The 16,788-nt window shown below is 39.6% G+C and overlaps 1 protein-coding gene across 3 annotated transcripts in view; it reads right to left on the minus strand.

The window, feature by feature from the left end:
• The window catches only part of RELCH (RAB11 binding and LisH domain, coiled-coil and HEAT repeat containing), an 85,703-nt gene extending 70,379 nt beyond the window's left edge, over positions 1–15,324 (minus strand). For all 3 annotated transcript variants that reach the window (XM_090285422.1, XM_090285423.1, XM_090285421.1), the window contains exons 1-2: positions 14,573–15,324; positions 380–469 (exon numbers count right to left, since the gene is read on the minus strand). In XM_090285422.1, the coding sequence (XP_090141548.1) occupies positions 380–469; positions 14,573–15,095 (613 nt within the window). In that variant the 5' untranslated portion in view covers positions 15,096–15,324. The remainder of the gene's footprint in view (positions 1–379; positions 470–14,572) is intronic.
• Positions 15,325–16,788: the final 1,464 nt, after the last annotated feature.

The raw sequence follows: 16,788 nt of genomic DNA on the forward strand, positions 1-16,788 counted from the left end.
TGGTATACAACACCTGAATATCAGCCCTGATTCTGAGAATCAAAGGAACGTGAAGGCCCAGTTCCAACTAATTCTGTACTCTACGATGGCTAACTTAAAGCTGTTTTCCACCAGTTTTATAACTAGACGGTTGTAAAGTGTTGGCTATAAGAACTCAGCAAATTGAACTCAAGCATAACCAGACACTCCCTGCAGCACTGGAAGGGGAAGTTAGAGGTGGAGATGTTCCCTGGAGCCAACAAGTTAGTAAAATAACTTTGTGTAATAACTATACAGTTATATTAACATACCAAATTGTAGAAGTAAAAGAATTCCTCAAGTCCCTTTATTATCTCTGGGACGTCAGAGCACCCAAACCGGCCTTCACAGCCTTACTCACCTGCCACTCTCTCATCTGTCTCCCTGTTACCGTCATCTGAGTATCTCGCAAAGTCTAAAGAATCAAGGGTGCTGATGCTCCCAGCTCTATCTGCAGTAAAGAGAAAAATAAGAGAATTAACATTTATTTAATTATCAGAAGAAGGTACTGGAAATCTATTTCTTGCAATTATTTCCAGGCAATAAAACTATGATTCTAAGTTCTAGAAATTCTATTAAAGCAATACACTAAGGTAAAAATGCACATGCCAATTAAACTATTGACAAAAAAGCCTTAAGTTTCCCTGTCCAAATGAGAGAAAGAAAAGCAATAAAGGTTTTGAGCTTCTGCCCAAAGGTTTGCAGATTAAATTTAAAAAGATAACTTACTAAAAAAAAATAATAAAGTTTGAAAACAGGACAGAATTCTGTCTCCACAACAACACACATTGTCCACCATACAGTCCAAAATTACTTGAGATAAAAAAACCAGTAAAATGTGACCCAGGTTAAAGAGAAAATACTATCAACAGGGACCAATCCCAAAATAATTCAGATGTTAGAATTATTAGACTAACATTTAAAAATAACTATTATAATTAGGCTCAGTGAAGTAAAGGAATACATGCACACAATGAACGAAAGGACAAGAAATCCTAGCATAAAAAATAAGGCTATAAAAAAACCAGTGGAAATTCTAGAACTGAAAAATGTATCATTAGGCAATTTCATTGTTGTGCAAGCATCACAGAGCACACTTATGCAACCCTAGACGGTAATTCCTCCCAGGCTCGAACCCCGTACAGCAGGTTACTGTACAAAATCAAGCACAAGAAAAAATGATCAAAAGAGACAGTAAACACAAGACGTATGAGACCGCTGCTAGTGTAAGACAAAGTACTGTTTCACAGCAAAGCTTTCTGCATAGGCAGAGTGTACTTTAAAGATAAAAACTATAGTAAATACATAAACTAGTAACAGTCATTTATTATTACTATTAAATTTTATGTACATTAATTGCATATACTATACTTTCATATGACTTGTAGGTTTGTTTACACCAGAATCACCAGAAACACATGAGTAATGAGCTTCTGCATTATAATGGCTATGAATTCTCCCAGTGTTGAGTCGCTATTATAAAAATCTATTGTTGTTACCCTGCCTGCTGTGGCTCAGTGGATTGTGCATCAGCCTGCGAACAAAGTGTCGCTGGTTCGATTCCCAGCTAGGACACATGACTAGGTTGCACGTCAGGTCCCCAGTTGGGGGCGCGAGTGAGAGGCAACCACACAGTGATGTTTCTCTCCCTCTTTCTCCTTTCCCCTCTCTCTAAAAATAAATAAATAAATTATTTTTAAAAAATCTATTGTTTTACTGTATAGGAAAATTTTTAAAAGATACAAATATTCAAATTAGAAAAAGACTGATTCAACTTCACTTAATATTTGAAAATAGTTAATACCCTATTATTATTTGTCAGATACTGTTTTAAGTGCAGAGGATGATTCTGTGTTAGCAAGACTGGCAAGGTCCCCTTTCTTAAGAGAATATTTTAGTGAGAAATTAGGTAAAAGCAAAATCAGATAATGATCAAAATGGCATAAAGAAAGTAAAAAACGACAAAGCCTGCAGAGCAGGTAATGGCAGTCTGGGGCGCAACCCCAGCGCGCTCAGGAAACGCCCCTCTGAAAACGTGGGATCAGAACGAGGTAACAGTGTTCCAGGCAAACCTGAGTCGGGAGCAACACGGACCAGTGAAAACAGTTTGAAAACCATTGCAGTCTGAATTTAATTCCAAGTATAATGAGAAACAACAAAAGCACACACATTTTTAGAAAGTCCTTTAGCTGCTGTAAGAAAAGCATTTTGCAGAGTCCAGCGACGAGACTGTTCGAGTCGCGTAGGTGAGAGCTGACCAGGCTGGGACTGCAAGTGGCAGCTGGGGTGTGAGAAGTGGTCAGATGTGGGTGGTTTTTTGATACTCAAATGGAAGAGGGTTTAAATGAAAGAGCCTACAAGCTGATTGCTAAAGACCTCGCTTATTGAACGGGTTACGTGGGCTGTAAAAGGTGAGCGGAGCGGAGAGGGTTCCGAGGGTCCGCGCTTTCAGTGCGTGGTGGTGAAGGGGAGAGTCCCCAGCTTTGCCAGGCTGTGTCCCTAAACAGAGAACAGTGTGTACGTGTTCTCACTTACATAAAGAAATCGAGCTGATACTTATTAAGGTCTCATATCTAGCTAAGACAAAAAAAAAAAAAGACAAATTAGAGGCAAGGTCAACTCATTAAATGGTTCTACTTTACATAGTACTTCCTGTTTGTATTTGATCTAAGACTGTGTTCAGAAAGCGCAATCCCAACAAATGAATCCAAATTACAGAAATAAAGATTTGGGCTCCCCCACATCCTTTTAAAACAATTAGTATGTATCAATAATTGAAATGGTTAACTTTTCAAGTAGAGTTGTCATAATCAATGTGATTTGTTTTTAGAGAGAGGGGAACGCAGGGAGAAAGAGCGAGAGAGAAACATCAATGTGCAAGAGAAATATTGATTGATATGCCCCCAGCTGGGGGCCTGGCCCACAAGCCAGGCTTGTGCCCCTACCAGGGCTTGAACTGGAGACCTTTCATTCTGCAGGACTACACCCAACCCACTGAGCCACACCAGTCAGGGTTGCACGACTTACCTTTAAATCCCTATTAAGGTGAACTAAGGGAAATTCTATATATATGGCACTCTTCTTTGAATACCGCTTCTATCCAGAAGTATTTAATTTCCCTGCAGTCTAACTGCAACTGATAAATAATAACTTGATATTAAGTTTTAAGACAACATAAATAATAATAATGACAGAAAACCATGTATTAAGAGTATCACTCATCACGGCATAATTTCTTTAAAACTTAATGTCAAATAACAAAAGTAACCACAAAAGTCTCAGAAGTTCGCATTAAAAATGGGCTGAACTCAGGAACATTACTCAGCAATTGAAAAAGAAATCTGATACAGGCAACAACATGAGTGAATCTCAAAGCGTTATGCTGAATAAAAGAAGACTTAACAAGAAAACATACTATATAATCCCTTTTACATAAAGTTTTAGAACAGGCAATAGTAGTTTATAACAGAAAAAAATCATAATAGTGGCTCCTGGAGTGTGGGACTGGAACGGGTTGGGAACTGATTAAATGGGAAGGAGCATGGGGGGGAACTTCCTAAAGGGACCATAATGCTCTGTAGATTGACAGGAATCTGGGTTATCACAGGTGTATTCGTTTGTCGAAACTCATCAAATGTACACTTAAGGCATATATTGTTTTTAAATTTTACCGTAACAGAAAAATATTGAGGAACATATGCTGACATTTGCAACTTACTTTGAAATGCGTAAAAAAATGAGTTTCAGGATGGAGAGAGAGGACTGGAGAGATATACAGACAGGAGATAAAGCAAGTAGAGTAAAATGTTAATTGTAGAATATAGATGTGGATGTATGGGTGTAAAAATTATTTCAACTTTTAAAATTGTCAAAATTCTGAAAGAAAAAGTTGGATGTAGAGAGGGGAAAAAAAATAAATTAAACACCAACCAGGATTTATTGACTCCTAGAATTTAATAATTAAAGTTATAATACTGAAAAATAACTTATTTCTTATTATCTTAAAGAATAAAATAAACACTGTGGGTGTGCGTGTGTGTTCCCATCACTGTTTGAAATTGAATCAGAGCTAGACCATGAGTAACAAAAAGAAAAGGAAATAAATTTCAAAATACAGTAGATAAACTTCATAAGCTTTTTATTCATACATTTTTTAAATAGATGACAATTTAAAATGGCAGACTGGAATAAACCACTGGCCCATAAACATACCCGCCTAGTAAATAACTAATATGATCTGTTATAAAATGGAGTTCCTAGATCACTAGACAGTAGCTAAAACGCTCAGCTCTTTAAAAAACAAGTTAATCTAACCACCTGTCTCCAGTGTTTTGCGCCACAGCATAAATAAGAGTTTTCCCCTCTAATAATATAAATACACAATTATGAATAATTATAAAAATAGAGGTACACAGGAAACTAGATTTTCCCAATCCCACTAAAACTGAGGACAAGATCAGACATCATAAAAGCTTTCATTAAAAGAAATCATTAAAAGAATTTTTAGATACTCTTTTTTGAACTCTTTTTACCATGTCTAAGTACGTATAAAATTTTTTACAAAAATAGAATGAATGCATATAATTTGTATTTTGTTTTTTAAAAATAAAGCTTATATAGTAAAAATTTGCCATATCATTAAGGCTACTAATACATATTTCTTAAACTGCTTTCTAAAAATAAGCATACATAGCAATCTGAGTTCCAACAGCAGCATATAATAGCTGTTGCCAATTATTTTTAATCTCACCAATTTAACATACTACACAATTATATCTTAATTAGGCATCTCTTTGATTCTTTGAAAAATATACTGGCCATCTACCTATTTGGGTGTTTGTGAATTTCCTATTCACATTCTGTGATCATGTATCAACATCTTGACTTTCCTGATATATTAGTTTATCTGGCCATTACTGCCCTAACTGGAAACTCCACTTAAGTACCATTCTCTCTGCTCTTAGTCACATGTCTTAGCTACTCATTAGCTATTCTGATGTCTCTGACCTGTGTATTTAAAACATGTACACCAAATAAAATGCAATTATATCAGCCAATATTCTGGTATTGTAATACTATACACCTCACTGTTTTAGCCCTGATTTTCATGGCATGTTAAGTATTGATGTGGTCTGATTTCAGACAAATATTTTTTATTATGTTAACCATCCATCTGTTAGTTTTCTCATATTTCTCTCCTTCTAATATTTTTAATCAGACACAAAGGCGTAGGAGAGAGCCTATTTGATCCCTATATGTTATTCCTCCGCTACACTCTGAAAGAAATCATCTGCAGTAGGGAAAGTTCTTGGGGAAAGTGAACACAGTTTAATATTGAAAATATTTTCTAAATTTTAGTTCCAAGCCAATGACTTTATATTCTCCAAGAAAAAAAGCTCTAATATTTTTTAAATAACAATAACGATGATATAATAAAATTAATGTCCTAAGTCATTAAAATGTATTCCCCCATGTCAGAACAATTATTTATGGAAGAAAGTAATGTAAACTTTTACTGGACTAACCTATAACAGATTTTGTAAATAAAATGTACTTTGGATTTTAAGACCAATATAAGGTGATATGGCTCCAAGATAAATATGCTTCTTTAGGTGCAGCTACAATTTTTTTCCAGGGGAAGCAAATGCCTTTCCAAATAATATAAAGGAAGAGGAATTTGGAAAAATTAACCTCTTTTATTAATAAAGAAGCTACCATATGCTAATATGAATGTACCAGCATTTCTTCAAATTCCAGGATTGTGTGACTTCTTAATAATAACTCATTTTATAACTCAGAAACTGAATGTCAGGGACTTTTCATCATAGTTTCCAAACTGGTGAAAAGTGTATGCAAGTTTTCTTAAGTCTGAAAACTAAGTGCATTATACACAGTGTGACTATAAGACATGTAGAATGGTTTTATAAATCACTTACTTAAGTAGTCTTGTTTATATTTATTCTTTTTAGTTTTTTTCTTTATATTTATTTCTAATACTTTAGTACTGATGACAATATGAACTTTTATAATAGTTAAAAAAAGTTAGTCTCAAGCCCTTGAAAAGGTATCTTTTATTGAAATTATATAGCATTTTAAAAATTAAATATATCAGAAAAATTGTCCAGCTGCTGACTGGTAAAGTATTGGGGTTAATACAATTAAACATCTACTGAACAACCACTGTGCACCAGGTTACTAACAGAAAGGTACAGTAAAATATTAAAGAGTAATTTTTTAAAGGATGTGGATATAATAAAAGTCCATGTAGTTGTGTGGTGTATGCTTATATATGCTTTATGTTTTGTAATATACACAATAAGCTATTAATAGTAATTGACTTGGAGGAGAATTAAAATTTTTCACTACATACTCTGTACTGTTTGAATATTTTAATATGTGTTTTAATACTTTTTTTCAAAGACATATAATAATTCTTATAATAGGGGTATTTTATAATTAAAAAGTCTTGAAAGGACCCAATTCACAATTAAAGAATAGGAAGAAAAGTGGAATCAAGTAATTACCTTTAAAATTCTAATTCTTTCAGTAAAGGTCATTTATTGAATCATGCCTAAAAAACCCGTGTCATGGTAAATAATAAAGAAATATATAGTATATAAATTTAATGAATAAAAATATAATAAATTTACCTTACCTTAAAACCTCAGGTTGTATATAAACATTCTATTATGTTATCCACTTACATTAAAAACAAATCCTAGAAATCTGTCAATGGCAAAACTCACATTTATATTTTCTGATTCTCAATTCTTCTCTAATGCTGGGGGTCATTTGACAGACCTCTGTATTCAAAATATTTTAGAATAAGGGTAATCTTAGAGATAGTCCAACCCTCTCATTTTTACGGATGAGCCATACTAAGCTAGGTATTCATTCAAGGAATATTTACTAACCCACAGTGGGAAGTAGAAAGATAAAAGTATTTGCCTTAAATAAACTCATATAAACCACTGGAATTAAGTCATGTACACAGAACAATGATTCAATCAGATCACTTTATGTTAAAGGTTAAACTAATCTGTGAGCAACAAGTAGAATTCAAGTCTCCCAGTTTGCAGCCCATCTTTTCTTTGTCACAAGATCCCACAATGAGCTAAACTTCAAAGCCAAAAGATTTAAACTTAGGAAGAGACTTAAACACAAATTTTATTGACGAACTTAAACTTCTATAACGCTGGATGATCTTACCATATGAATAGCTGTCGGGTAAAGAGGAGGATTATTATTAATAACAATAGTTACCATGATACCTAACGTTTTTGATCCTTTTTTCTATGCCAGACATTTTCCACAGATAATCTTATTTAACCTTTGCAACAGCCCACTGTAAGAGGAGTTGCTATCATCTGCATTTTACAGTGAAGGAAACAGACTATCCACAGCTGCACAAGTAGGAAGTGTCAGCGCAGAAGCATGAACTCAAGGGCTCTGATGCCAAAGCCTGACCTTTAAACCACGAGACCCCTTGAACATGTAAGAGCATGCAAGCTCAGATCTCCTAGACGGCACATAAATTGGGCTTCATACTGAGAATGGTCCTAGAAAGACCAACTTTCTCTCAGCTTTGCTCACACAGAGCTAAGAAAACAGCTATACAGGAAAAAGGCTAACTTTCAAAGGGAACATTTCAAGCTTACACATTTCTGGGACCCTATTCTTTAACGTAACTTCACCGTGTATTGAAAGCTTGTTTGCCAGGCACGACACTAGGCGCAGGTGATACAGGCGAAGATGTTGCCCTCTCTTTTTCAATCTTCAAGCTTTGCTGCAGGGTGACACCTAAGTTTCTAGTCCAGTGGTGGGGCATGACTAAGTCTCAAGGAAGAAAACCACACGGAGCGATCATGGGTGTAGCCTTCTTCCAGATTTTCTTACCCGTTGTTTCAGAAATCCCTAGCTGTCAGAAAGGATGTTCATTTGTTTCTGAAACCAGCTGGTCCTGTTGTGGACGGATACGGTTGCTCAGTGTAACGCCAGCACATTTTTATGTCATTCCTAACCATCTAGCAAGTACTCTGCTCGCGTGCTGCCTCCATGCAGGCCCTCAGCTCACGTCTGCACCATCGGTTTTAGTCTCGGAACTGCCGTCTTTAATCTCTCCAGCCGTACGCTTACTTGATTGATTTTATAAGCTATTTGTTCTGTCACTCCGCCTTTTAAAACCTTTTAAAATTGTTTTTTCCAGTTTGAAACAACTTTTTATCCAACCTTTTTTTTTTGTTAGTAAAATTGTGTATTACAGAAAAAAAGAATGTAAAAACCTGTTGAGGAGTTTTACTTTTGTCCCCATTTTTGTGGAGTATATGAAAACTTGCTTTAAAATATTTTATTATGAATATGTGTAATAAAGTTCTCCCAATGATTTTGCTTCTGCGTGCCTTTTCAGCTATGTTGTCTATATGCATAACCTCCGTCGTACTCACACTGTTTACTCAGCGTCCCTTGAGCATGTTTTATACTTTCCCGACTCAGTGCTTTTGTCCATATTAATTTTTTTTCTCTTCGGACGCTTATTCTCCGTCTTCTTCTTTTTTCCCAGATCCTGTGTATTCCTAAAGGAAGGTCCAGTTTATGTTTCTCCTTCTCCTGATGCTTCTCCAGCCACAGCAATATCTAAGTCCTCTAAACTTATATATTTTTGTCTCTAACACTTATGAAAATTATTATATAGAGACTTGTGAATAGACTGGTACATATGGAACAATTAGTTTGTGAGCAAACGATGAGTTTTGTTGTTGTTTGCAATTTCACTTCATAGATGATATAAGACACTGGCATTCAATAGAAGGTAACAGAAAAAGTAGGACACAAGCCAGACACCTCTGAAGAAATAACTTGTTATGCGAAATATAATCTTTGTGTTCACACACCAGAAAGTGGATGGTATTTCATGTCCCCAACACAACAAACACTGTTCACACTGCACAGATTATAGGATTAGTCGCCAATTATGGTCAACAGCAGGGTCAATTCCCATTACAAAATTCCCTTGCAAATTTTGACAAAGTACAGTACATACTGCTTTAATTGCTTTTTAAAAAGAAAAGAACAAGCCCAGGCTGGTGTGGCTCAATGGACTGAGTGCTGCCTGCGAACCCAAAGGTCGCTCGTTCGATTCCCCGTCGGGGCACACGCCTGGGGTGTGGGCCAGGTCCCCAGCTGGGGGTGTGCTAAAGGCAACCAATCAATGTTTCTTTCATGTATCGATGTTTCTCTCCCTCTCTTCCTCCTTCCTTTCCCCTTGTTCTAAAAATAAATAAATTAAATCTTTAGAAAAAAAAGGACAAAGGACCCATGTTAACAATCACTCAATATGAAGTAACATTTTTCATATAAATTTCAAAATTTAAAAAGAAATAACATTCATGCCCCTAGTATTACTCTCCTCAAAGGCAATCAAAATATACAATTTAATATAGCAATATGCGGTGATGGATTTAACTAAACCTGTAGTAATCACTTTGCAATATATACATGTATCAATCATTATGTCGTACACCTAAAACCAATACAATGTTATATGTCAATTACATTTCAAAAATTGCACCCCAAATATGGCCAAATAGCAGAACACTGTTTAACTATCAACAAGTATGCTTTTAGTATCAATAATTTAGAAACCATAGTCATGACCGGTGTGGCTCACTTGGTTGGGCATCCATCATCCCACAAAGCGAAAGGCTGCAGGTTTGATTCCTGGTCAGGGCACATGCCTGGGTGGCAGGCTTGGTCCTGGTCGTAGCTCCTACGAGAGGCACCCCGTACAAGAGACAACTGATCAAGGTTTTTCTCCCTCTCTTTCTCTTTCCCTTCCCCAAACACTAAAAATAAATAAATAAGTAAATAAATAAAATTTAAAAAGTATTTAGAAACATAATTCATCAACTTTCTAGTTATTGGTAGAAGCCAGTAAAAAATAACTACCTATTAAAAAAAAAAAAAAAAAAAGGCTGTAACTATAAGGGTCGGGCAAAAGTAGGTTTACAGTTTGAGTATGCAAGACAGTTTATTCTTGCATTATTATTAATTATTGTACTATTTTTCCATATAGAAAACTGTAAACCTACCTTTGTCCCACCCTGTATAAGCCCTTTCGAAAATGGTATTTGTAATTTAGATTTAACAGTGCATTTTTAGACCACAGTAAATGTTCATTTTCAGTTGATCATCATACAACTATGGGAGAGGGCACTGTTGAAAAACAAAAAACAAAACAAAAAAAAAACAAAAAATAAAAATAAAAAAAAAACAAGAACAAACCCCCACCGCCCAAAACAAAGTAACCAAATCTAGTTTTGGATTGAAAAAATACTAATAAAAAAAATGAAAATACACCAACTTCTGGAACTTTTTATTCCAACCCAGGTTGGAATAAAAAACAAGCATACATTCTGGAGATCACACCTAGTTTTCTTGTTTGAAAATCATAAAGTGTGATTTTAATTTTTTGACAGAAATAAGGTCTGTTCTCCCTGATTAATACGCTTATCTTGCTTCCTTTCAGCCAAAGTACCACAATGGCTTAAAACATCAATCTACATTTTCACAGCTACCCAAATGGAAACACTGTATTAGGTGGGAAGCCAGATAATGGTAAGCATGTTTCCAGAAGATGTTTCAAACCAGGCAAAATATAAAATAAATACTATTTTTTTCTTTAACCTCACTTCCTTTTCCTCCCCTCACTTGGGATAAAGAGTCTAAATTAGGCCAAATAATAATGTTACTATTTAGTCAAAATGTCACCCATCCGTTTCTTTTTTTATTGTTGTCTATTACAGTTGTCTCATTTCCCCCTCATTGCTGTCCCCTTCACCCATCCTTGATGGTCAAATTTAAGACTTAACTTTCTCCACAAGGGTCATTTCATTACCATAACAGATAATGATTTTCCTATATCTGAATGTTTACACTATTATTTATACTACAGAAGACTATTCCATAGTTCTTTCATGGGTTAGTCTTGCCTCGCCATCAAGAACATGCATTAAACATCTTCTGGATCCCAGTCCTGGCCAGGTAGCTAAGTTGGTTAGAGCGTCGTCCTGATACACCAAGGGTGCAGGTTCCATCTCTGGTCAGGGCACACACAAGAATCAACCAGTTTAAGCATACATTAATGGAACAACAAATGGATGTTTCTCTCTCTCTCCACCTTCCTTTCTCTCTTTAAAATGAATTTAAAAAATATCTTTTGGATTCCTACATTCAATCCTTAATTGATCACACAATTTAAGAAATATATTGATCAATGTAAAATACTGAACACCAACTCTATTCAGGTAATTGTGTTAAGCAGTAAAAATATCTGAATAAATTTCCACAAGAATTAATAATAATTTTGAAAGTACTGGAAAGTCATAGGCAAGGAAATGACAGTTAAACAACAGATATATTTAAGAATGTACAAGTATAGAGTTCAGATAATAGTGGAAAGTCTCATTCAGCTAAAAGCAGTGAACCTAGTAACGTTTAGAAATATCCTGTTGATATTTTCTCTCTCAGAAACCAGAGGAAGCACTAAATCCAATTCCAATCTGCAGGTAGGAACTGCTTTGTAAAGTGGAAGAGATGGGATCTTTGGAAGACTGCAATTATGACATTGTAGCATTGATGATACTAAAAAAGGAACATGAGCACAATGAGATATGTACTCTTTGAGGATTCTGAGAAAAAGCAGGTAGCATCAGGAAATAAAGTTTGAGTAGATGACTCAGAAAGACTGTAGGCTCGAAAGTAAAATTATCACATTAGGACACAAAGCGCATGAATCACTAAAGAAAAATCGGATTAATTGGACTTGATGAAATTAAAAGCCTTTGTTCTTAGGACACACACTCTTAAAAACTGAAAAGGCAAACCATACTGGAAAGAAATATTTTCAAAAAACTTATTGATAAAGGACTTGAGCCCAGAATATATAAATAACTACAACTCAATGAGACAAAAAGCATCCTACCTTAAAAAATCAGGGGAAAGACATGAACAGACATTTCACAAAAGCAGAAATACACATGGGAAAAAGCTCAGAAGAAGCTCAGCATCTCTAGTCCTCAGAGAAATAAAAATTAAAACCACAACGAGACACCACAACATGCTCACCAGACTAAGTTAAATTAAAAGCCTGAAAATACCAAGTGTTTGGGGATGTAGTATATACATCGGAAACTTCATACATTGGCGATAGGAATTTTAGATGCTATAACCACTCTGGAAAACAGTTTGACAGTTTCTTATAAGCTTAACTACATACTAACTATATAACACAGCAAGTTTATTCCTAGGTATTACCCCTCAAAAAAACAAAAAACATATGTCCCTGCAAAATTTGTACAAGCACATTCACGACAGCTTTATTTATATAGCCCAAAACTTAAAACACACAAAGACACACACACAAATGTCTAACAGAGGAATGGATAAACCACAAAAGGAATGAACTACTCATACACATAAAAACATGGATACATTTTAAAAGCATGTTGAGAAAAAGAAACCAGACAGAAAAGAATATGTACTCCATGATTCCATTTGTATGCAATTTTAGAACAGGCAAAACTTAGGCAAAGAAATGGTCCAGAGCCAGGAAGTTCTGCCCTCCCCTTCCCCTGACAATGTTAGACACAGCACGGTGTTACAGCTTGCGGGGTGGGCTGGAGGTGGTTGCTACTGGCACCTAGTGGATAGAGAGGCCAGGGATGCTGTTCAACATCCTGTGTGTGTGGCTCCAGTACCCAAAACAGGTGCAAATAAATGAGGATAACAGAAAAGCAGAGGTGTACATATTTGATTGTACTTCAATTGTGATTATTTTATCACAGGGCTGGCGTTATTTCAAAAAACTATAAAAATGGATAATGCAAAGGCAATTAGAAGAAAGTAGTACCCCAAAACGTTGCTAAAATAGAGTCTCAATTATCAACAGCTACTTGTACACAAAAAGTTTTTAAGAGAAATTTTCACTGTCAACAGTGATATCAAGTCATAATAAGGTAGGCTGAAAAGGTTAAGAAAGTCTTTTCAATTAAGTAAAGTTATAAAGTAAGAATGAGGCATTTCAGTATAGTAATACAATAGACGTAATTCAGTTATGCTCCCCAGGCAGAGGGACTGTACTAAACGTAAGGACATAAAAATGTCTCCGAAGAAGTGACTACCTAACAGAGAAAAATGCTGCTGCTGACAAATCAGACACAGAAGTGTCAAAGGCCATGGCTGCGGTTTGAAAGAAGGGGAGTACGGGAAGTATTTACAACGATGTCACGGGCGCTGGGTCACAAGGAAGCAGTAGAGCCGGTCAGATGGAAATCATTATTGGGTAACTCAGAAATCTTCAAACACACAAAAACTCCAACTGCAGAACCATTTCGTTACGCTGCTTGGCTGCCTGTTACAGTCTCAAAGGCCAGCAAGGAGAAATCCCTGGAAAGGAAGGGCGTCCTGCACTTCGGGTAAAGAAGTCATACCGACCGAGACAATTCCACATCTCAGGGGGAAATCTGCTTAGGATTCACCTGGACAGAAAATGCACCCCCTGCACCTGCCACGACATTGGGGCGTGCCCAGGTCAGAGTCTGGCACCATTCAAAAGCACAGCGACCATAAAAAACAAGCAGTTAGGCTACAATTTTAAAACTGCATGGCTAACATCTGTTAGGAAGTTCCAGCTGTTCTCACGGAACACACTAAACTATCTCACACGGTCAGTAAGGGAGAATCTAAGATGCCTCCCAGAAGGAGATGCTGGGAATCCAATCTACATCCCCCCAAGAATGCTTTCCAAGCCATCAGAATGGTTTACAAACAGTATATGATGAATGGGGTAGACGGTTACCCCGGGCTGCTCAAAATGGCTTTAACAAGGTATAGAAAAGTAAGTTCCTCGCTGAGGCAGAAGAAAAGGCTGCAACGTGGTGGGCCCACGAGGCAGACGGCAGGCAGAACTTGCCTACTGGGCCCCTTCGATTTCCTGTGATTTCGGAAACCGCTGAAACCAAGGCCTGGAAATGGAACTAAATGGACTATATTTAAGCAGAACACGTTTTATGCAGTTGGACCCCCCCTTTTCTTTCTTTATTACTAATTGATTGGTTGACTGATTGAGTGAGAAAGTCATCCCAAAGACCAAGGGTCTTCAGTGGGTCTGACTCTGAGGACAGAGCCACAACGTTTCCTATTCCTCGACTGAATGACTGCGAACGGCTGAAGAAACACTCTTTCCTGGTAATGGCGATTCAGGAAATTGGAGAAAAAGGAAAATGATGACAGCGATAAGCCCGTCTGCACGGGAGCCGCCCGGAGTCCTGGGAGAAGCGCGTGAACTAGAAACGCTGGGTGTTTTCAGAGGTACCGACACCCGCAGGGCGGCCGGGAGCCCGTGCAAGTTCAGCGCAGGGGCGGAGGCGGGCGGAGCGAGCGGCCCCAGACCCCCGCCCCGAGCAGCCGAGTCCCGAACACGCTCCTAACACTCGGGACCCGCCCAGAGAAGCCCCCCCACCCCGCCCCCGCCGAGAGGCTGGCCGCGGTCACTTACTGAGCTGTCCCCCGCCCGACGTCATGCTCGGCTCCCGACCTCCTGCCCCTCCGACGCCGGCGGCTCCGGGGATCCCCGGCGCCCCCATCCCCGGCGGGGTCCCACTCTGCCTCTCGAAGTTGCCCGGATTGGAGAAGTAGTCGCGCAGCCGAGGCAGCTCGCGGCCGCTCTCTAACAGCTCGGTGTGCAGCTCCAGGGCGGTCAGCAAGTACTGGTCGCGCAACAGCTGAGCCGCGATCGCATCGATGGACAGTCGGGCCGGGGTCTCCCCGCTGCCCCCGAAGGCCGCCGCCGCCGCCGCATCCCCGGGGAGCCCTGGCCGTGCACTGCTCCCTAAGGCCACGGGGTCCTGGGGCGATAGCGAGTCCGCAGAGCCAGGATCTAGGTCGCCCCCGGAACCCAGCCGAAGTCCTGCCCGCCGCTCCTGGGTCGTCGCCACCTCGTCGTCGTCCTCGTCCGAATCGCTGAGGAATGGATTCACGCCGCCGCCACTGCCACCACCTCCAGGCACCATCGCCGCCATCTTATCCTGTCAGGCGTGTGGGTACCTCCCTGGACTGGCTCTGACAGGGCGCAGCCCGAATTCCCCCGGAGCCTCGGCGGGCTCTGCGCACCTCCACAGCCCGGGACAGGCCACGTCCTAACTCTCCGCCTGGAAACCAGGCGTAGGCTCAGAGGCAGGAGGTCCCGACGCAGCAGCACCGGCTGCTCAGCCGCTGCTGCACCAGCAGCCTAGCTCTGCAGGCGTCTTCCTGGTCTCCAGTCTCGCGAGAAATGGGGGCGCATTCTGACCCCCCCCTCCAGTCCCGCCCCTCCGCGCCCCGCCCCAGCCCGGAGGTCTCCCTGCACCCGCGAGCTAAGCAGCTCTGGGCTCGAAGGCAAAACCCCGCCCCTATTCCTTTTTGATTGGCCAAGGGAATAAGAAGGCGGAGGAAAGGTTACACAGGACTGGTCCTAGAATTATCGCGAGAGCAGTCGCTGGTCAGGTAAGTGTCGGGGGGGCGTTCCGTGGCTGAGAAGCGTTATGACCGAGACTTGGGTACGTTCTTTTGAAAGGGAACGTTCCCTTTCCCGGGGCAGAGAAGAACTCTGCCAAAGAGTTGCGTCCTTCCTTCGCGCCGAGGCGGCCTCATTCCCGGATCAGGCCTGACCGAGATAAGCCCCAGGTAAAATCCGGGGACCAGTGCACAGAGGTGCAGGGGCACCGAAACCGGCCCCACCCCCACAGACAGGCTGCGGCTTCAGCACGCTTCACTTTTTCTTCTGTTTGCTGCTAAGTGGTGACATTGTTCCCGCACGTGTAGCGGGTGCGTAGCCGGGAGTTAGAATCCGGCTTCTTTTCCTTCCCTTCCCACCCACGTGCGTGGTTGCCCCGGAGGCCTGGCAATGGCAGCGACTGCTTGCACTTCTCGCCCTCGAATTAGTGCTACAAAAACGGCAGGTGGGTTGGGGCGTGGGAGGTGCCAAGTAAATGGAACAAGGATTTGCTTGGATCTGCGAATACTTTGGTAGCCTCGACTTGGATAACGCATTCAGGGGCGCAATAAACACTTAGGATTTAATACATAATTTGCACCACGCGGACCCATCCAGTGGAGAGAGAAGTGAACTTAAACCTAGAAACGTTCACTGACCTGTTCAAGCCAACGCCACTCGTAAATATTCAAAGGAACTAAAAGCACTTCTCTTAACGTCCAAAGCCATTCTTCGGCCCCTAGGCGTTGCAGCTCGTCCGTTTAGGCTGGAATTCAGGCATTGACAGTGAAACTTCATTATTTTAAAACTTAGAGGCTTTAGAGAGTTTTGATTTTCTTTATCGAATGGTAGCACTTTAAGTATACTAAATTTGGAAGTTCAGCGTTTATCTTTTATGTCATCCCTTGGTTACAATCCGGGGTGGAGAAGGGGGTATTAGGTTCTAGTATTAGAGGGCTATTCCTAGGAGTTTCTCTTTTCTACACACATAAACGGCTCCTTTCGCAGGTTTAAGATTTCCTTTCTTTCTGTATGGCTTCCTTTAAGCGCCAAAGTAAATAGGTAGGAGTGATGATGTTATCAGCTAAGGTACATATTACGTCCAAGCAGTAAAGTATCTCCTTCGGCTCTGTGGAAAAATTAAAATAGAGCATTCTTATATAACCTTAGGTCAGGTGATTAGTTTACATGCAAAGGTAGGCCAACAGTTAAGTGTAGGCTTTCATTTCGGTTTACTGAAA

This window comes from Furipterus horrens, unplaced genomic scaffold (assembly GCF_987537825.1).
Source record: "Furipterus horrens unplaced genomic scaffold, mFurHor1.1.pri manual_scaffold_8, whole genome shotgun sequence".
In the NCBI taxonomy this organism is placed as follows: Eukaryota; Metazoa; Chordata; class Mammalia; order Chiroptera; family Furipteridae; genus Furipterus; species Furipterus horrens.